The sequence below is a fragment of the Accipiter gentilis genome, chromosome 8, assembly GCF_929443795.1.
Source record: "Accipiter gentilis chromosome 8, bAccGen1.1, whole genome shotgun sequence".
Lineage (NCBI taxonomy): Eukaryota > Metazoa > Chordata > Aves > Accipitriformes > Accipitridae > Astur > Astur gentilis.
In genome coordinates, this window is record NC_064887.1 from 4,762,616 (window position 1) to 4,784,715 (window position 22,100).

Genomic DNA, 22,100 nt, shown 5'->3' on the forward strand with positions numbered 1-22,100 from the left:
TCTGCTTGATTAGCAGCTGCAACTAAAAGCCAAACTCAATAGTCCGAAGTACAACTTAGGCATACATGTCTGCACTATGTATGGATGTTGGTAACACAGAGCTGTTAAAGCATTTATAAACAATTCTAATCAAGAGTTCAGTTCCAAACTCAGTAGCTTGGACTCATTCTCACTTAATATGGAATTTATTATTTATTTTAATGGAAAAATATTCAGTCACATTCAACAAAACAAAAAGCCAGCTGCAAAGGCAGCAAGCAACGGAGAAGACATGCATCAACAAAAGCTGCTGCCAAGCTAATGCCAGTACATCCACTATTCTTCCCTCCACAGCCAGGGAAAAAGATGTTTTAATAGTTTCTGCAAATTATCCCATTGGTAGCTTCAAGTCACAGGTGTACAGAAAGAAGAACAACGATGCATAAAACAGGAGCTGTAACTGAAGATGTGAAATGTAACATAGAGAAAGATCACTGACCACTGTGCCAGGAAAAAAAAAAAAAGAGAAATAAAATTACTCAAAACCTATTGATTTTAGTTATTAATTGCAGAGAAATTATATGCTAGCCAGTCACTCTGTGAAGTCATTTTTTTGCTGAAGGGAGGCTCTTCTTTGCTCTTATACACCATATTAAGAACAGAGTTATGAAAGCACAGTATAGGAAGACTTCATTTCATTTGGAGACAGTTATCAAACAAATACCTACTCCCAGTCCAACATCCCCCACCCATTTAGAATAAGCTACAGCCATCTCTGATTTAATGGGATTAGTATTTTTTAGAAATAGCTGATTTGTAATGTCATTAGTATGAGGAAAACATAACAAGCATCCTTTTGTTTTGGCATAAGCTACAATAAAATATCCAGCCAGAAATTAGTAAACAAGATTTTTCCTTCTGCTACCTCTGGGGAAAAAAAAACACTAACAGGCCAATTCTAGAGCTGGACAAACCTTCACTGCAGTTGTTCTATTGCTCTGTTTAAGCTATGGTCTCACTGCTGTGAGATCTGTATAGTCATGTACTGATATACATTTGCAACAAAACCATTTCCAAGTGAAGGAGTAGGTACCGACATTTTCAGTTCATATGCATACATCTACCCACCAGAACTATCTACACGCTCGTTCAGGCAGTGAACATCCAATTTCTTTAGCCAAAGTCAACAAAACGGCACAACCTGCTTAGCAAAGCTGCAAAAAATGTACCTGCAACTACCAAAGTAAAGAACTATTGCAATAATGTTTTGCAAGATAATTCTAAACAATGAAGAAATCTAAGGAAATAACAGCAAGAGGAGTGAATTTAATTGGTTATTTTGAAAGACCCAGTAACCAGGGACTACTTCACTTTCCAGTGAAGTTTACATTCAAACTTAGCTTGTTGACTTCCGGAAGACTGTCAGAATTATCTTTCAGCTAGTTTCTAAATATTTGTGAAAAGATCATGATCCTTTAGTTCAACTTCATCTACAGTTGACATTCTTCATTCAGCTGACCATTCAAAAGTCATATGTGACTAATGTATTCACAGACATTAGCTTTTTAAAAACCCCATATATTCAATTTGTTTTACATTACAGATTTGACACTGGACTCTCTTTATCACCACACATGGTCCACACAGGCAGAGAAATACAATGCTCCTCGTAAGTGGACCACAGATGTGTACACTTTAACAAGACTGCCCCATAGGCTATACAGTAGCTGCATTTGGTTGATAGTTTACTGCAAACAGCTGTCCCAAGATGCAAACTCCACTGGCAGTGATGGTTTTGTCATATGAACACCTATCTGCAATCACAAACATCAAGGCCACCCAATTAATTTCATGTAGACTAACCACTAGGCGCCAGAGGGTAAAATGATTCAGCAGCAATCAAACTAAACTGAATGTAAGCCAATAACAATTCAAACAAAAGATCTCAAAAGGCCTATTATGGCCTTCAGAGTTTAGTTTCTTAATTCAAAACCAAAATGAAATGGAGATGAAGAGTTGGAAGAACAGAATACACCCTGAAGTCTCTATTTAAATCTCTATTCTGTGTATAGTGGGAACATAAGGAGATTAAATGTTACAGAGAAAGCATTATCATAGAATGGATTGGGTTGGAAGGGACCTTAAAGATCATCTGGTTCCAACTCCCCCGCCATGGGCAGGAACACCTTCCACTGGACCAGGTTGCTCAAAGCCCCATCCAACCTGGCCTTGAACACTTCCAGGGATGGGGCAGCCACAACCTCTCTAGACAATCTGCTCCAGTGCCTCACCACCCTCACAGTGAAGAACTTCGTCCTTGCATCTGATCTAAATCTACCCTCTTTCAGTTCAAAGCCATTACCCCTTATCCTATCACTACATGCCCGTGTAAAAACGTCTCTCTCTGGCTTTGTTGTAGGCCCCCTTTAGGTACTGGAAGGCCGCTCTAAGGTCTCCCCGGAGCCTTCTCTTCTCCAGGCTGAACAAGCCCAACTCTCTCAGCCCATCTTCATAGGAGAGGTGCTCCAGCCCTCTGATCATATGGAAAAGGAAGTCAAAAAGAAGCAGATGAGAGTAACTTCTGACTTTGAAGAAAAGATGCAACATCCCTCTGCAAATAAAAACAAGTGTAACAAGAAAGCCACAAGAGATAAGGACCAGTATCTACTTCTCGTAAAATGATGTCAGCTGATTCCTCACAGTGAGTGAGGTCATATTCAACTTCAATTCTAGTAACAAGATGATGGAAATGGAAAAGCACAGTTAGGTCACCTTAGTTCTCTCCTCCTTCTCCTCCCTCTTCATTACTTCCAACCAATTCAGGGTAAATTTGCAAAGTCATATTGTTTAGTAATACTTTTAATTGCTTAGATGAAAATTCTTCAAGTAATAGAAATTTGATTCCTTTCTTTGAGAGACAGCCTAATCACTCAAAACTTATCAATACTGCTGAATTGACCTATGCCAGACCCTTCATCACAGAGGTGAAGTTTTCAGATACCACAGTTTGGAGAGTCCATGGAAAAAACTGATATGGCTAAAAGCCTAATATGGCTTTCCATAGTTGGGTTAACATCATGGAAAGGGAGAGAGAGGCTTTGATGACAATGTACACACAATTAACCTACAGGTATAACAACAGTCCAAAGGGTCATTTAGTATCAATACCTTAAATAACTTCCAAAAGTGCATCTAGTTAGTCTCCTAAATCACTAGTCTCCTAAACGACTCTTAACAAACTAATTAGTTTACAGTCACATTTGTGCAACTTACCTTGTATTAGCAAGACTGCAGTTTTATATGACTGAATCCATGGAATATAGAACATGGACAAGTCGAGGGAAATCTTGAATATTTATCAGTCAGGCAATAAACTCAAAAAAGAAACATTTATATTTATGCCAGCCTAAATAAACTTTGAAGCTCAAGAAAACAATATTAAGAGTTCCAAAGAACTGAAGATCCACTTAAAGGAACATTCATAATCAGGACTAATTTTAAGGTTCTTCCAATTATATGCTGTTTATTGTTACAAATACATGAGGTTTAATTAAAAGAAAAGTATCAAACATTTTCCTAGTGACACAAAAGTTAACTCTGCTGGTTACTTCAATGGATTTATAAATTGTTCTTAATTATTATTACCAGGTTATTTTATAACTTCAGATATAAAGCAGTTATTTTCCCCACTGCACCCTCCCTTCAAAACCTAGATCAATGCAAGCCGACATGGAATGCGCACAGCACCAATCCCATGCAAAGATATACAGGGAGAAAACAGCAAAAAAACATTTAATAGCAGAAACATTAAATTCCTGGGGAGTTCAAAAGTTGCAGGGACTTAAGGCAAAAGTCAACAGTAAATCTTCATATATCAGGGTGTACCTGCTGACCTGGAGCATGACTGTACAAAGTGTATGGCTGTGGTTTCTGTTTTGTTTTGCTTATAAACATCCATGTGTTTTATGTGTTATAGCCATGTCAAGCTTTCTGATCAAAAACTTTCCAGAAACACAATGCCTACCAAAGGGACTAAGGCACAAAGTAGCTTCTGGATACACCTTGGTTTAGCCAGTTTTGATCATGGCCAGTCATAGGAGAACAAGCCCAATCCACTGTTTGCCTTAAGTTCCTGGGATACTGTCAGATATATGACAACACTAAGGAAGAATATTAAGAAATTAATAAAGAAGGAAAGAAAAAAACACATCCCTATGGTTCATGGCATGGAGACGTTTACTGGGGAGTGATAAAGTTCACTGTCTTATACACTTCAAGAACTAAAAGGCAAATGAGATTTTAGGAGCTTGTTTCAGAAAAAAACCCAACCTGTTCAAACAAAGTACAGTTAAATGGTGGAACTGATTACCACAGGACACAGCAGGTGCAAAAAGCGCCTGTGGGTTCAGAAAAGATTAGCTAAATTCATAGAGCAAAAAACTCACTACTAATCAGATAAATAATGAGTCAAATGGATTTCTGGCCCGACCCAATGCAGTTACACATCAAGCAGCAGGCTGCACCACTTGCAGTCATATGGCTCGAAATAGTTCTAGAAATACTGGATTGTTTTTAGAAAAAACCTGAACCAACTGTATATATTTGCAGAGGTTGGCAGAAAATTCTGCGAAGGTGTTTTACAATACAGCAACAGACTTTTGGGATGCTTTGAGAGGGATCTTATTTTAAAGCAGCTCCTGAGACTGCACTGCTCACGGGAGCAAGCAGTAGCTCGGTAGGAAAGGTTATTTCACATATGATATAGAAAACATAAGCAGAAGTGAGGAATTAAGTAAGGCAAACTACTCAGATCTATGATACTTTAAAGAAATCTTGCTGGTAGCATATTTGGTGACATTTAGTAGTCAGGAAAGCTGGACAGATCAAAGGCCATGATCACAGCCAGACACACAGTGTGGGCAGACACTATGTAAAACTACCCCACACAATTCTGCCAAGACAGCTCAGCCCTAACTTTCAGTGCTCATAATGATCCCATTTTGGCCTTCTCAGCAACACCGAGGGCCACATTTTTAAAACAGCCTAATTTTATGCCCATGAAGTTCCCATCTAGCCAACTGCCTCAACGTGTAGCCTGCGCAAACCAGGTACAGTGCAGTTGTTTTCTGAATACCAGTTGTCACAATTAAATAGAAGCACAGTGGGAATTCCAGTTTCAACTTCGCAAAGCCTTCAGATATTCTCAGTTAAAAAGGATAAAATAAAAATAAAATCTTTCTGCCTGCTAATCTTGTGACTCTCCCAAGGGATGTGAAAACCAAACTTCCTTTTTGCCAGCTTGTGCATTATCACTAGCTTAAGAAATAATCCTGCAGTCAGAATAGAATATTTTTTTCCTTGCGGTGTATGAACTAGATCAAACTATCACTCTACCACACCACTGGGAACTGCACAGTATTAGCAGGAGGGAAATAGACTAAATACAGAAAAGAAACATGATACAACTCAAAAAAGATGAAGGAAACATTAAGTACCATTTCTTAAGTAGTTTTCCTGACCATGCCTTTAATGCCTGGGTCATCATTTATCCATCTACAAAATATTAATAACAAAGAATCTGAGGAGACTTAAGTATTTTATTATTTGTAGACCACTTGAAGACACTCCACAGAGTAACAATGTATGTGCAAACTGGTGTTATAGCTCACATTTGAAGATCCTGACATTTAAAGTTACTGTAAAATTTGCCTTCCTTGGCAAAAAGTGAGAACACTTGCCTTATGTGAGGCTGAATTTTAGCTATCGGAGGCTAACGTGAACCTTTGCTGCTAGCCCTAAAAGTTATGTAATACAGAGGCACGTTACTGTGATGGGCACTGAAAATAAACCATCACTCTCATACAATTCCTTTCACCCTCCTACTTTGCAGTAAGTATAGAAGCAGTAAGCAAAGACTTCATCACATACCTCTCCGAAGCTAGAAAGTTTAACACTACATGGCCATACCTCAGCTGATTACAACTGACTCCATAATAAATGTTATTGTTCCTTCTCATAAGCTAGCTGAGGTGCTACTGTAAGATGTTGCTTAAGGTGCCCGAGTTAAGCAGGGTAAGCTTAAGCAGTTTAACAATTTGTCTTTGCTAGTCCACTCAGGATGCAGGAACTGTCATGTGAGCAGCTCAGCAAGCAGATACTGAGGTAAAAAAACCCTCTCTTAAGGATAATAATCTTCACCTGGTACGTCAGGAGCTCAAAGGGGACATATGAGCAAGCCCTGTCCTGTAATGCCCTTCTGCCAAGCAATCTCTGCTACTGGCTGGCATGTAGGGTAAGGTGAATTCTATTTCCTACCCATTTGGTCATGGAAGGAACAAGCCCTGCAATACTTGCTCTCCCTTTATACTACACCAATTACATCAGAAGACTTTGAGGCCACAGCATAGACTTACATTTCTGGGTGACCCCATTTGGAGACCCCCCCATAATCTGGCCTCTTCTGATCAGTCAGGTACTGATATTCCAGACCTTGCAATATAAAAATGTTTCAAACACAATGGATTCATTTAAGGTTTTTACAGCTTACTTTTTATTATTGATGACTGACATATGATACTCATAGCTCAAGAAGGAAAGAACTAGTAGGCGGATATTCGTTTTTCAGTATAGCATCTACAAACAACATTAATTAACCTCTATTGTCATTAATCACCCTCTATTGTCATTAATCTGTCAGTACCTGCTTCTACCAGTTAATTCATTTGACTTTCCCCAATCTGCACCTTGTTACTTCATGTTTGTAGAGACAGGAGACTTTAGCTGCTTGAAACTGGCAGCAAGTAATTTACATTTGGGCTGTGTTAAATTGACAGCAAGCATCATTGAGACCAAATGTAAAAGCCAGATTGGAGGAGGTTACAAAAAATTCAAGTGGCAAGTATTTCTCCTTTTATCTGACAGCTATTATTAAAAGGCCATATGTCATTGGTACACACAAAATTTAAACACAAGAGACAGAGGCAGACTTCCACATTATGAACAGAGCACCTTCCCTCTACAGATGTCTGCTTCCTACAGATGGGACAGAACTAAACTGAAGCTCTAACTGAAGAGTTTCTCTACTAGCAACCAAAGACATCGCACATCCCCTCACTGTTGGATGCAATGACTCAAAGGCAGTACCTCTGGCCAGGATACACAGTGTCGAGATGGTGCTGTTTTCAAATTGCTATAAATCCATCCCAGAAGTAGTACTTACACCCCTCTAAGCACACCCAGCTACAGTAGTTGGGAGCAGGAAATACGCCTCCATTACTAAATCCTAGGATACTTCGACGACTCATTCATTACCATAATTTGTATGTATATCTAGCCTTAAAATTAGATAAGAAAGGCATACGAAATCTTTCAATCAGGAAACACTAAATCTCAATAAAATCAAAGATATTTTTAAATAATTGAGAGGAAAAAAAAACCTCAAACATTTTCATCGCAACTTAAGGCTGGCCTTACTTTGCAGACCTTTGGGTTCAACACTAAGGCTGAAGACTTCTGGTTTAGATATTTCCTTCTCAGAAATGAACAAAGGGCATTAATCGTTAGTAAAAATGCACCAGTGTCTTAGATGTACTCACTTCCTTTAGCCACAGCAATTTAGGTGGCTGCATTTCCACAGACATCACTCCCCCTACATAGCTCAAAACCCTGTGTTGCGTTGCATTGATGCGCTCAACTTGACTGACTGCACGATGGTCCATCCACATAATAACATTCCTATAGTTTTGTCCTTCAGGGAAAAAAGAAAAAGAACAAGATTATTTTAGGTCTGGTTTAACCCCACCTCAGTACTAAGTTACTAGACTCTAAGCTACCTCACACTTCCACTTCTACATAGAAAGCTCAAATTTTATTTGTGTTAATAATACACAGTAGATATCTAAAGATAGAATTCTAGCCCTCTGAGCCAACTTTAAGACATGCTGAGCACTGAGAACACTGACTGAAACCAATCAGGCTTGTGAGCACCCAAGAACTTTGAAACGCCATGCTCTCATAGAAGACTATATTTCACTCAAAGAACCCAAACTTCTTGACAAAGTACACATAACTAGTTAAAAATATGAAGAAGCATTTTGGTGACTAAGAACTAAAAATGTGACAAAACCTGAGCAATTACGTTATAAGCTGAAATTAACTCAGGTAGTCAGCTAGCTAGCTATTTACAGGGATTCTCTTTCCTTTTCTAATGTTATGAGAAGAACTACCTTAATTCCTTTCAGAAATAGTTTCAGGGGAGTAATTTGCTGAAATGCTTTTATTTTGGATGTAGAAGGAAGAAGCATTTGGCAAGTCTGCATAACACATGAGAACAAGAAGCAAAGAACACTTTTTATCAAAATTAACCTACAGAGGACCTGCTAGACAGGTGGAATGGTAATCCAGATGACACTTCAGATTCCTCTCTTGCTAAGCACACTGCCCACTCAACTTCATGACACAGCCACTCATGCATAATCTTGAAAACATACTCCAAGACAAGGCAGAAGTATGAGGCACACCAATATTTCTAATATGGATTGAAATACAACTTAGAACCATCAGACTGCCTGAAACCACACCATTGCATGCCCATATCAGTGTGACAGTATTCAGTGCATTCTTGTCTTTTTACTTAACACCATCACTGTGTAAACTCAAAGTTCTTGGGGATATCAGAGAATTAAAAACGAGAACTGAATTTGACTCAATAGACCAAAACAGCCCCAGACATAATTAGGCACTGAACAGACTGTATGAGACTCTCAAACTGAAAAATAAATAATCTCATCTAAATTAGCAAAGGACATTTCAGGGGCAAAGCTGTTTTTTTGAGAAGGATAGGAAGAGATGACAAATACATCTGAGAACAGAAAGGGAACATACACAGAATTGTGATTACGGCTCTGTAACTACTGATTTAGCACACACATCATCTTAAATGGGATTCACTGAAAAAAAGTGCATCACAGACTTTTCTTGCGTCTTCTGAATCATCTACTCAAAAGCTAATAAAAAAAATTTAAATTTTTTAGGAAAAGGTCAGACTGTTTCCGAAGTTTAGCACTGTCCTAGACAAAGACAGAACACCAGTATAATAAAATACAGAAGTTGAACCTCTTGCCTGCAGCTCCACAACACAGTGAGCAGTTAAGACTATAATAACACTAACATTTTTATCATTCCTTTAGCCAGTGTGGATGGGCATTTATACACATTATGAAAGCCATGATTAGTAAAGTCTGTAGGAGGAGAAAACATGCAGAAAAGAAAAATGAGCATAGATTTCTCTAAGAAGTAGTCTCTCTGAGCCAAGATGACTGAATTTGATCTTAGGATGCCAAACATTTAGGCAAACAGTAATTACTTCTCAACGCAAATTTAATTTTGCAGTAGAATTAAAACAGTAAAACCAGAAAAAAAATAGTCTTGTAAAAAAAGGTTTTCTATCATCTACATCTCCAAGAGTCAGCCCCGTAACTTGGCATTTGGATGAAATTGTAAATTCGCTCACATCAGTGGCAAAACATGCATAGTAAAACCAATTTTTGTGCTGAAGTCCTACCTTCACAGTTGACTGCCAGAGGTTGGAACTGTTTATCCACAACAACAAGGGAACATGTAGCATCAAAACCAACCCCTCGAATCTGGCTAGCATCTACTCCACAGACTACTTTCTGCAAATATACAAAACACAGGTGAATACAAATATATCAACATATATGCAGGTACCAGGTGAACTAGTGAGTAGAGAAAATGAGTTACAAGTTAGAAATGCAAGCTCAAACTCTGAAATTTTTGAGATTCAGTATTCTTTAACACCTCTAATCAAAAATACACCAAATTACCAAAAATTCTTTGGCTTTCAAAACTGAATTCAAAGGCCCATGGAAAGTTCATTAATAGCTTTTTAATCTTACTAACCACAGTACTGGATAAAAGCAGGAACCACAAAAATATCAGAAAATAAAGGCAGCAGAAAACTAGCAATGCTAATTTTCTCTTCTCTAAAAAAGTCTGCAGTTGAGCTGCATGTGAAACATGGACACAGGATTAGGGCCAAGTGTTTCCATCAGTTACTTCATACAGTTCCCACCTGTGGAAGCAACAATCTAGAATTGCTTTGGTAATATTATGCCACAGCTTTTTGTCTTGCAATAGTGCAGAGTCCCAGAAATAACGTTGGTCAAAACCTGTAGCAGTGATAATACCTCTGCAATGCACACCTTTTCAAAAGCTCTGCTACGAAGAGTTTGGACAGCATATTTTTTGGAAGATTTTCCAAAAAAAAATCACCACCCCAAAAGGTCAGAACTTCATGGCTTCCAGCAGCACGGGAAAAAAAAACAACCAAAAACCCACCCACATGGATTAAGTGCCAAGTGAGGTTGCAAGACACCTAAAATGTAATGCAAGAATAAATTGCCACTTCTCAGTAACAATAAAAATATCATTATTTTAATTAGTACTATAACGAAAGACTTTCACTAGACTTGCTACAGTGCCAGTCTCTTACCGGGTCTGTAAAGCTATAGTTTCAGAGACCATTTTTATTGCTGACATATAAGAGATTGTATTTAAAGAGGTCCAGAGCAAGAACAAAGCAATTCACAAAGAGAAAAATCAAATAAACAGAATAAAAGACTTGTTCCACTTTTACATCAAGCTGTTCCTCCTTATCACTCCTGTCACTCCCTTCTTTTCCTTCATTCCCCCTCACCTCGTCTCCTTCATCTCAGGGCATTTCTGCAGAGCCAAGCTCATTAATGTTTGAAAAGGCTGATCAATAACAAGAGAATGGGTGAACTGTCCATCTGCAAATTACCAAGCATATCATGAATATTTAAAAAGCCAACCTTAAGAGTATAGCAGGCTGGGGCTTTATTAAGAAAGATGAAATAGCCTGCACGTGCACTGCCAAGCAAGGTCACTAATTTACTTTTACCACCAGCATGTCCAGGCAGATCCTTGGATCAGATGGTACAAATTTTCCCTTATAGTAAGTTTTATTTCAGTCTGGTTTTATGCTTGATACTATCCACAAATGTATGTAATTTATTTTGGTCTTATAATACTGGATCCTCTGATAATGAGGATGACAGGCAACAGACATTATGTTAGGCACCATCCACAAAACAGATTACAATTTCACTACAATAAATGCTCCTTTGTGACTCCAGTGCAGCACAATGCACATCTTTAAATATATGCATTACCAGTTTCTGAGTGACCTTGACTCCTCAAAGAGCTGCCTCATGGCTAGAATATACACCAGTGAATCAAAACCCACAGATGTGAATCCTAAAGGCAGTGGGTAAGTCCTCCCCCTGAGCCAACAGCAGAAAGGAAGGCCTTTCATTCTACTTTCAGGTATAGCACAAGCTTCTTTCACTCTGGCCTTCAGCTCCTCACCTATATAACAGACCTTGTGAGACTACGTCAGCCATATCCTCAAGGTGCCTTTAATACACAAGGATGGTTACAAGTTACACAGTAATACAGCATGCACAGAACTGAATGTTAAAGGCCAGTGACTGGAAGACCTTAAACTTTCAAAACTTGAAGAGCTACCTGCAACACGTTATCTCCTTTGTTTTCTTTTCCTTCACATACCTTTGTGACTGAGCAACAAGCAGCCCATATGTCTGCAGAGGATTGCTCGTAGTGGTCTGGTTGGGGCTCCCAAATTTGGATTGGCTGATCTGCATGTGCCACTACTGTCCCAAAACCATCTACCAAAGCTGCGCGAACACTTGCTGACCCAACATCAATTCCAACATAGTATTTTACTGGAGTCTGCTTCTTACTGTCCATTTTTAATAAAACCTGTTGGGGAAAAACAAAAAAAGGGGTTAAAACCAGATAAAATGACTGACGATGTAAAACTGTGCTGAACAGGACAGGAGAGATGCTGTACAGGCACTTTGCTTGATAACTCTTCTTTGCAGCAAGTCTTCACTTGGCATTTTTTCATTAATTTGAGTTTTCAAGTCTTGCACTAGTTGTACCATTTTTCTTCAAATGTTTGTATGCAAGTTGCATGACACAGAAGCTCCTGAAAAGCAAACTGTAAATCTGCATGTATGAATATGCACTCTATGATAAAGTTCATGCATTCATACAATCAAGGAAATGAGCTGTGGTAATACAGTATCATGTCTACATAAAGGGAAAAAGAGAGAAGGCAACAGAAAGGGAAGGAAGGGGTACAGTTCCAAACTCAGCAGCAATCAGGAGCTGGTGCTTTACACAGAAGGGAAATTTCAACCCAGAGACTCCTGGGTTTTCCTGAATTCTGGCAGATGGGGAAGCTGCTCATGTCTGGTAAGTTGGACTCGCCTCTGGAGAAGACAGTGAGAACCACCACAGATATGTCATTGCTTCGATGCAAAAAAATTATACTCCTGAAACAGTGAAAGGGGTGATGTGCCTGGCTCCACTGAACCCTGACCTGAAGAGGAACAAGGAGCCAAGAGCTGCTGCCTCCCATAGAGCCAACCAGCTACCGAGTGGCGTATTACTGCTGAATGAGACAGTGAGCGAGGCTGAATTTCTGCAGAATCTCAAAAAAAAAAAGTGGTGTGATGCTGATAATTAGAATAGCTAAGTGACAATCTGGTATGTATTACCCAATTTTGAGCCCTCCAAAGAAAACAAAAAAACAAACCACCTGAAAAACAAACCAGTTAGGTTTTAAAGAACTATCCACTATCAATCCACACAATTTTAAAGATTCAGAAGATAATTTGCTGAAAACGTGTTGACTTATGAGAACATCTCAGGAAATCTCCGCCTACTCTCTGACAACCTACAAGAACAAAGTGAGGTTAAGTTAATTCATTTAATTATTCACGAGTTGCTTATTTCACTATATTATGTTTAACTATTTGGCATTTAATACAGTGACAAACGTACTGTACTCAATTTCTCACAGTTTGTTCTTAATTAATAGTTAATATTTACATCTTAATCAAGCTGGGACAATGCCAAGTAAGAGCTGATACAAAGTATTTGAAACATCAGACAACTACCAACTTTAGCGGTTGTATGAATCTGTTAAGCCTCTGAAACACGCAAAACTCAGCTGACACATAGCTTCTGATTTCCAGAAAATGAATGGATCAATTATAATTTGATGAATACATAGTATTTACAGAGCACCAAAATGGCTTTACTTAAAACCAGCCCATCTCTCCCGAAGAAGTGACCTGGATTACTTCTGTATATGGAAAATGGGTTGGTTAGAGGGAGGGACATAGGCAAAGAGGGAAAGATTTGGAAAATACTGCTTAGTAGAGAACAATTATTCACACTGCAAATGAATCCTTTTTTTTTAAAAAAAAAAAAAAAAAAAGCAACACTAGAGTTTAGTGGCAAAGTATACCAAAAGCGCAACAGAAAAAGCAGTGGAACAGAAAACGGTGACAGTCCTCTTTCTATCTTCAGGCAATAATAGCTGATCACATAGCCACATAACTGTGTTCAACTTTGGAAACAATGGTTTTTACCTGTTTTATTTCTACAAGACAGAAAACCAAGCCTTTTTTTTTTCCTCCCTGAAACATCTTCAGTACAGGTCAAGATCTTTCCTTGGGTGTCAGTTTGAACATAGTGTTGGCACAATTAAGTGGCTGTTCACATCTATGGTTGGCTTATAAGCAGTGCTGTTGATGGCTATTACAAATCTATAATCACTGAGGGTTAGAGGTAGCAGGTGAAAAAAAGGCAGAAAAAAAAAAATCAGTCCCTTATCAGTGTAACAGCTGAATTAGGACAAAGTTTAATTTGCACTTAAAACAGAATAAGCCAACACTTTAGCTAAAGAAAATTACCCAGCCTCCCCTCATCCTACCCTTTGACTGGTTCATAGAAATGCGGTTAGTCTGTGGAGATCTGTTACCATAACCTGTCCCATATGATCATTTTGTACTACCTGAATCTGTCATTTCATGATTAGACTACCACTGTGGGGGCCCAGGGACCATTGTTTGTTCTTTGCTTGGATGGCATTAGCATGAGGGAGTTCTGTCCATCACTAAAACTCCTAGGCAGCCTGGTACAAACCAAAGCAGTTATCACGCTGCATTCTGCATGCACCATGGGAGGGTCACTAGAGAAAACTGTACAGACTGTTAGCTTCTACCCATATCAGGAACTAGAAAAAAAATCAAAGATACAGAGCATATTGCGGTACTGATGGAAGTACTAGCTACTCTCTTTCAGCATACTGATTCTGGCCGGTAGATCAGGTGCAATACACACTAATCTTGTTAAGCAAGGTCATCTGTTCAAGCAATGAGCAATCAGCTAAAAATAATGGTCTGCCATGAGTCTAACACCTAGGAATATTGGCAAGAAACCTCACTTTATTTTCTTGGCCCTGGCTCTATGACCTGGTCAGACCAACAAAAGCTAATGCCTCTGTCAGAGAGAGGACAATTCTCCTGATATCAGTGATTAATACTGCATCTGTCAGCTGGGTATACTTACAGCACTCTGCATCTTCCTCTTAGCCCTTGGCTGTAAAAGCAGTTTTAAGACATTCTTTTCAACAGATGATGTTCACTTTTTAATTTTGCACTCCATCTCCTCAAAGCTTAAAAGGCTGGCTGCAGGTGCTGCAGATTCTGCTAGCTACTTGCAAGAAATTTTACCATAAAGAAATTCATAAGACTGTTCCTGATACTATCTCACAAATTTCCCCGTTTTTCCCTATTTTGGCACTGCCTTCAGCTGCTGACTCATAAAAAGATGAGAATAAACCACAAGCTGCAAAGCAGATTTTTATTTTTTTTTAAACATAGGCAAATCTTTCTTACTTGCTTTTCACAAAATACAAATAGCAAAAGGAGTATTTTACATCCTGCCTCCTTCTCACACATACACAATATTACTCTAAATTTTTATTTCTCTTGCTTGTATGGCAGCCTTGATTTTAGCTCATTAATGTGTTTTTGCTACTTAAGAGAACAAGCTTAACAGATGTTAGAGAATTAAGCTCATAGTACCTCCTACTCAGCAGTTAAAATTATGGCTTTGCACTGGATTCTTCCCACAAACATTTGAAACCTGGAACCCAATCAGCCCATGTAATGTTTACTTTCCTTTTTTCCTTACTAAGCAACCAAGATGTGCATGTGTGAGTGACTGCGCAGGAAGCAGAGTTTGTTTATATGCTCAAGCAGCACGTATCAGTCTGTGCATATCCACTATTTTATTTCTGTAAATCAGTGGACCTAAGAAAGAGTTAAGTGACAAAGTCCAAAAACAAGAACCACAAACCTATTTTAACTGGTCTTTCTCTGAGTAAAGCTCACCTTCATTTACAAAGCAGTATTTCAGTATCTTACGAAGAAAGGCTAAAAGTAAATATTAATCCTTTTTTCAAGCACAACAAGCACTAAGTTACTGAGGCTGTTCAAAGTATAGCATCTCTGCAACAGGATCTGATCTGCTTGCAAAAACATAATTTGATGCCAAGGGTTTTTCTGGAATACCAATCACTTCGTATGCCACCTACTTGTCAACCGGATCCACAAAAAGCACCGTCATCTCTAGGTCATAAGTGTCACCAGTTAGAGACTCTGCCTAAAGGTATTTCTTGAGAACCTAAGAACTCAGCAGTGAGGTTGGTGGAAAATATTTAGTCAAAGTACTTTAATAAGAATTCAAAGAGGAATGTTATAACTCATTTTTGTTTACAGAAGGTTCCTTTGGTACAAGAGGAAGCTCCAAATCAGAAATGAAGAAACTCTTTAATGGAGTTCAGAGGTAAGAAGGTCCCAGCACAAAATTCTTGCTTTGGAATCCGGACACCAACATTCGTTGCCACATGCAAAGAAAACTTTGCTGTGCAAATAAAACTTTGTTGTGCAAACAAAATCCAAATCAAAGTTTTATATCTACTGGATTCTTAGCATACAGCTTCTGCAGCCAATACAATCACGAGGAAAACAGCAAACTAGAAAAATGATTGATATAAAAAGTCCTAAAGGCCCAGTCAGACAGGTCAATTCCTCAAGTGCAATATTCCTAACAAGACACCAAAATATTTGATGCATGGATGATCCATGTTTATGGAGTTCCCAAGTGATGGAAAGCAGTGGTGATAATACCACTACCTTCTATACTCTTGAAGTACCTAACTCGGGAAGCCTGGCTTCTTGCAGCCAAGAAAAAGGCCTCCAAAACTTCAATACAGCTTTGCCTGTCCATTGCAGAATTAGGATCTCATATTTACAACCTATTATTTGAATGTGCAAACAGAAAGAGGGGAGGGGGATTTTTAAAAGACATGTCCAGCTTGACCACGTTAGTCCACGACAATAACTGCTAAGAGAGGACAAGAAGCCAAAATTCCCTCCAAGCACTAAAACAGCAATGGCCTCTTTCTTTGCAAATCACAGCAGGGACAGAATGGCTTTTCAAACAAGCATTTATGATCAAAGGGCTACAGCATATGATAAATATTTATATGGCCCATTAAATAATAGTCTGTATAAATATTATTCAAAATGTGCATGCTGGAAACCACAGACTTCCCAGTTTATCCTTAAACAAATGTGCTAGTTTTCCCACATAGGCAATGAAAAAAAAAGGAGGGGTGAAACTGTCACTTGCAAAAATATTTCTTTAAAAAAAGAAAATCCTTAACATTATTTACTTTAATTTAAAAGGAATGACTAAGTAACCAGATGACTGATCAATTACAACTCACTACTAAACTCAGTCTGTCCTACCTTACTTCACGGTTATCAAATTGCCAGGATGTACCTTTCTGTTAAAGCTACAGTACAGGAAGGCTGCATACTCACATGCACGCAGGCCGAAGCTCAGCAGAAGTATTTATCAGCAGCAAGTATAGATTTTGTGGTATCGTGTGCTTAAATACAAAGAATTATGAAGGACTGGCACGTCTGTTTTAAACTTTGATCTTTGGAACGCTGCAGGCTGCCCAGACCCAGCGATCATGGATAAACAGTATGTTTTTAGTAGTGCAGCTGTGCTTTCATATGGATTACTGAGAAAAAGATTAACAGGCTCAAATTAGGCTTCATAATCTTAATGTGAAAAGATCTGAACATGTTAAATAAAAGCTGTTTTTCAATTGTAGAAGAGATAAAACTAAAGAAGCATTTTTGACATTATATTGGAAATTCAGCACTTTGTTGGCTTTCTAGGGTTACAGTAAACTAACAAAAGTGGTGGTGGTGGTAGAGTGGCAATCTCTTCTTGAAGACAGTGAACTCCCTTTCCTCTTCCAGGATCTTTAATTCCTGTTTGGATGTGAAGAGACAAAGAAGGCACATGTCTGTGTGGGAGAGTGGGAGCAGATGGGGAATTCTAAGGCTGCGTTGAAGGGCAGTACTAATATAGAATAATACCCTTAAATGCCCAAGGGACTATGCTATAACTATCAACAAGCATTTATTTTTCAGCTACCTAACAGCAAACAAAACAAAAACAAGGAACAAAAGCACACCTCACCTCCCCTTTTCCCTTCCCAAAACAGAAACACGTACATGCAGGAGATCTCCGTCTTAGGAATGCGAGGACTGTGTTAACAATAACAAAACTAGAATAAATAAAAAACAATCTGGAAAGTATGCTTCTTCACTAAAAATCACACACTTCTAGATTATTTTATCCATTCTCTGGTAAATCCTGTGGAGCTTTCTCACATCTTAGAACAAGGAAAAAGAGCTTCAAATAGTGGAAGGGACCACATTGTAGTAGTAGAATCAAACCCCAACTCCCAGTCCCATAGTACCTAGACTGTTCCACCAAAACCCTCCCAATTGCCCCCACCAACACCGTAACATAGTCTCAGTAAATCCCACCACAGGACTGAAAATATTCCACTACTTTCTAGTATCTCCTTTTCTCTCTATAAATAATTCACTATGTACTAATCTTCTGTAATGTCTCTCTGTATCTTTTTTTTTTTTTTCCACCCTCTCTCAGTGTCCAAGACAAAGCCATTACTTCATCGCTGCCTTCTGCCCTTTAATTCTATCTTTTCTATCTTAAATACTTTCAGACCAAACTACTTCCACCTGCTCTGATACAAAGCAAGACATATCCCGGTTTATCCTTGTGTAACTAATTAGCAGAGAAATAAAAATGACTAAGCAAATTTTTCTAAGAAATGAGATCCAAAATTTATTTATTTTCAGCTTCTACTGCCTACATAGATATCTCACTCACGAACAGCAGAAAGATGTCAGCATGATCAGTGTCAACAAATATCAGGCTCTTAAATATACAACAGAGTTGTTTATCATCTGCTCTAGAAGAGATTCTGTACTAAAACAGAAAAATTACACTCTCCTTCCAGTTTCTCTCTTAAACTCACACTGGCACATACAGCCCATAGTACCATTGCTCAAATAAGAGCAACGGCATTCTGGACCCTGATTAAAGAGAAGAGCATGGCTGCACTGGGTCAGATGAAAGGTCCAATTAGTACAGTATCTTGCCATAAAGAGCAGAAGCCATAAGAAAAGATATGCCTGTCCTTTTCATCCAGCAATACTTCCCCAAGACACCTTCCTCCTCCTGCTATTGTAGAGGCACTTCCTGAGCCAGAAATTTTAAGATTAGCAGACCTTGAAGGCTTTTTCCTCTCTGAAAATGTTTGTGCTTTTTTTGAATCCAGGGAAATTTTTGTAACTGCAATCTACTGTGGTAGTGAGTTATAAAGTTCTGTGTAAACAATGCAAGAAAAAGTCCTTTCACTTGTTCTGAGGGTGCCACCTGTTAGTTTTGTTTGATGGGCCCGACCTCCTGAGGTAGAGGAGACATTAAGCAATTGCTCCGTATTTACCTTCTCCATGCAGTCATGCTTACATTGCATTCTCAGTCATCCCCAGAAGGCTTACTGCAACTATCTACAGACCATGGATGATGAGCTGAACTCACAACCTTAACATGGTCAGGTAAATCAAAAAGCATTTTTCTGCTCTCTGACTGTTCACGGATGTGGCAATAATAAGTAGCATCATACAGTGCAGTAGTAAGTATTAATAAGCAGCAAGCAATGATCCCAAGACCGCTTCGGGCAAGTAGAGATATTGCTCAGAGATGCTCACAGCAGAAAAATAACGCGTTGCTGTCAAAGGAGAGGTGCTGCTTTGGAGCAGAGAGGTGGCTGTTGAAGGCCAGGGATTTCAAACTTCAGGCAGTTCCCAAAACACTGGCCCTTAAAGTATGGCTAAACAGAGGAACCCAGGAGCTCCTCCCAACTACATGCTTGGAGAAGACTTAAGGCTACCACTCAACCTGATCTTCTTTGGAAGGAAGACCAAGGCACCCACACGGTTGTTGCATGCCCTGATAGGCTCTGCATTGCAACAGGCATGAGACTAATGTCACAGCATGCCTTGCAAAGCTGCCAGGCTGCCTGGCCAGAGACAGCCTGTGAGACCACAGACAGACCAGCTCTCTCACTCTAGGATTATCCGTGTGACAGCGGTAAACAACTGGGCTGCCCCATTTGGTCCCCAGCCTGTAACCATGCCGCACAAAAGAAAGAAGTTCAGCGCACTCTGCCTCACTGCTCATCTAACACCAGGAACCGCAGGAAACAGCTGCAGAGAGGAGCTCTCAGGAAGAAGGAAGGCTGAGCAAAGAGCCACCAGAACACACAAAATGAGATGAGAAGGCTCACACTACTGGGGAAACCTAACAGCTCCAAATCCCTCTGGGGCTCTCTTGGCCCGGCTTGGACTGGGCCGTCACTTCAAAAGCAGGGTCTGATCCTGCATCCATTAAAGTCAGTGGCAAAACTCCCAGCCATATTAGTAGTTCAGGATTAAACTCTTGACACTTGTGAACGTCACAGGTGCATTCACACGTCTGCAGGATTTTGAATGCTTGCCATAACCTACAGTTTGTCAAACAGAGGAAATGTTGATCAGTTTATGCCAAGACACAATTCTCACTCAGGAAAACCTAAGGAATTAAGAGGGTATATGGCAGCACCCTTTCTTTTCTGCACCCTGAAAATGGCAATCAATACAATTCATGCACACCAACCTACTTAGATCTACTCCCTCCTCTGACACCACAGCTGCATGCATCCCTAAAGGCTGTGCTAATGATCTGGCAAACAGACATGTCCCAAATGACACTGCAGAATGCTTGAAGCTCTGAAAGAAGACACTATCTTGTTTACATTGACTGTGAGGTGGAAAAAAAAGCCATCTGATTATTACATAAATTCTAGCTGTAACAGCTTCATGACTAGTTGAAAGGAGGTAACAGGCTCCAAAATGACTGATGGATCCAAGTGGTTGGATCCATCAGCTTATCAAACTAGTGCTAAGGAAGATCTTTCTTATTCCTATGTCTCTGTCACTTTAACCTACCCCATGCTGGACAGAAAGAACAATCTCCGTTCATTGCCTGTAAAAGAGAGGCAAATTCCTGTACTGTGACTTTTTTATTTTTCCATTCTCTTCTGAGGTATAATGGGAATGGTGAAACAAATAAACAAACAAACACACAACAAAACACCAAAAAAGCAGCACACAGTAAACACATCCCTAGCACAATAATGTTAATTTATAAAATATCTGTTTAAATCATAAAATATAACTTGGAGTAGAATGCACTTCAGAAGGCACACTTACAGTTCATGTAACCACACACACACACTAGCTTTAAATTGCATTCCTGGAGCAAACCAGCCTCAGCACCATGAACTTCAGTGCAGGGCACATACACTGACCTGGAATCCTGGGTAAATAAAGCCATCATGCTACTGTGGATACCAAATTAGCCAACTTCAGTTAATGCTGATACTCTAACTCTAATCACATCTGTAGATTCCAGTGCTACATCAAGGTTGAATTTGGCACTAGCTGTGTGATTACGTATCAGCAGATCAGTATAAAAATAATTTGTTCCGAGTTCACAGTTTTATGAAATGACAAAACATCAAAATTAGCATTCTGGCTGAAATCCACTGCATTTCCCATCAAGGCTTACACATTTAAGCAACATCTGAACCAACTGTCTATAATTACTCCTGGCAGATACTGGAACATTTAGGCCAGTAGTAGATGCAACAGTGAAATCAATTTTTAAAGACATGCTGTATACCACTTCTTTCAAGATGCTCAGCCCAGAAGCAAACATGTGTCTATAAGCTGAACGCACAGTTTACTATACAGTATTTGTTCACTCTTGCATAGTAAGAGCATGAGAATGACAGCCCTAAGTAATCTGTAATTTTAAAATTAAACATTTATTTGGGCTGCAATTCCAAAAACACTAGCCCTGAAGTTCCTGTCACAACTACTGAAGAGGAAGCGAGGTTGCACATTAGCTTAGGTTAAAAGAAACACAAATTCTGCACAAAAATCAGATATCTAGATAGACCGTACGTGTATAACATGTCTACATCCTTTTCTTTTTTACAGTGAAGGAAGAATCACATCTGCTCATGTGAGTTCTCTTCCTTCTCCCTACACACACAGCTGGAGGGTTTTGTTTCTTTGGTTTGTTTTTATCAATGCAAAATCTGCCTTCTTAATGATCCAATCAGTCTCATAATTTCAAATTTCAAACTCCTACAAAGACAAGCCTGAAAGGGTATCAGACCAACACCTCTCTGTAAGTTCCCTTCAATGACTTTCTCAAAACATACCAGAAGTCAAGGGCTTATAAGCTTGCTTGCCTCAAACAGCTGAAGGTCACAAAATTTTCAAACTTTATTTTATGAACGGTCTGTGTACTTTCCCTTTCGCACATGGAAATGCAGAGGGGAAACCGAAGGCAGCTCAAGGCACCAACCAGAAGGTATTAACACGAGCCAAAAAGCCAGACAATGCTGACCAGAGACTTCCCTTTGAAAATGAAGCTCAGAAACACCTTTCTACCAAGGCCATACCACTACTGTTGATTTTGCACACCAGGCTCTTTGATATTGCAATGGCAGGCACCAAGGGAAAAAAAAAAAAAAATAAAAAATCAATTTAAGTCATTAGAAAAGCCCAAGATACAAAACAGGAACTCGCAAGAGAGCTGTTCTGATCCTCTCCTGTAAATCTACTAGTTCTCAGGAAACAGATCAACCTCTAACAGAATCAAAAGAATGCTTAAATGAAGAATGGCTTATT

General features: G+C 39.1%; 1 protein-coding gene across 8 annotated transcripts in view; it reads right to left on the minus strand.

The window, feature by feature from the left end:
• FGGY (FGGY carbohydrate kinase domain containing) overlaps nt 1-22,100 on the minus strand; it is a 327,630-nt gene that overhangs the window by 122,919 nt on the left and 182,611 nt on the right. For 7 of the 8 annotated variants that reach the window (XM_049807620.1, XM_049807621.1, XM_049807619.1 and 4 more), the window contains 3 exons: nt 11,590-11,802; nt 9,542-9,653; nt 7,575-7,726 (listed from right to left, as the gene is read on the minus strand). In XM_049807620.1, coding sequence (XP_049663577.1) covers nt 7,575-7,726; nt 9,542-9,653; nt 11,590-11,790 — 465 coding nt within the window. In that variant the 5' untranslated portion in view covers nt 11,791-11,802. Of the gene's footprint in view, nt 1-7,574; nt 7,727-9,541; nt 9,654-11,589; nt 11,803-16,790; nt 16,870-22,100 lie in introns of those variants that run through there. The other variant, XM_049807624.1, reaches the window with a different exon arrangement.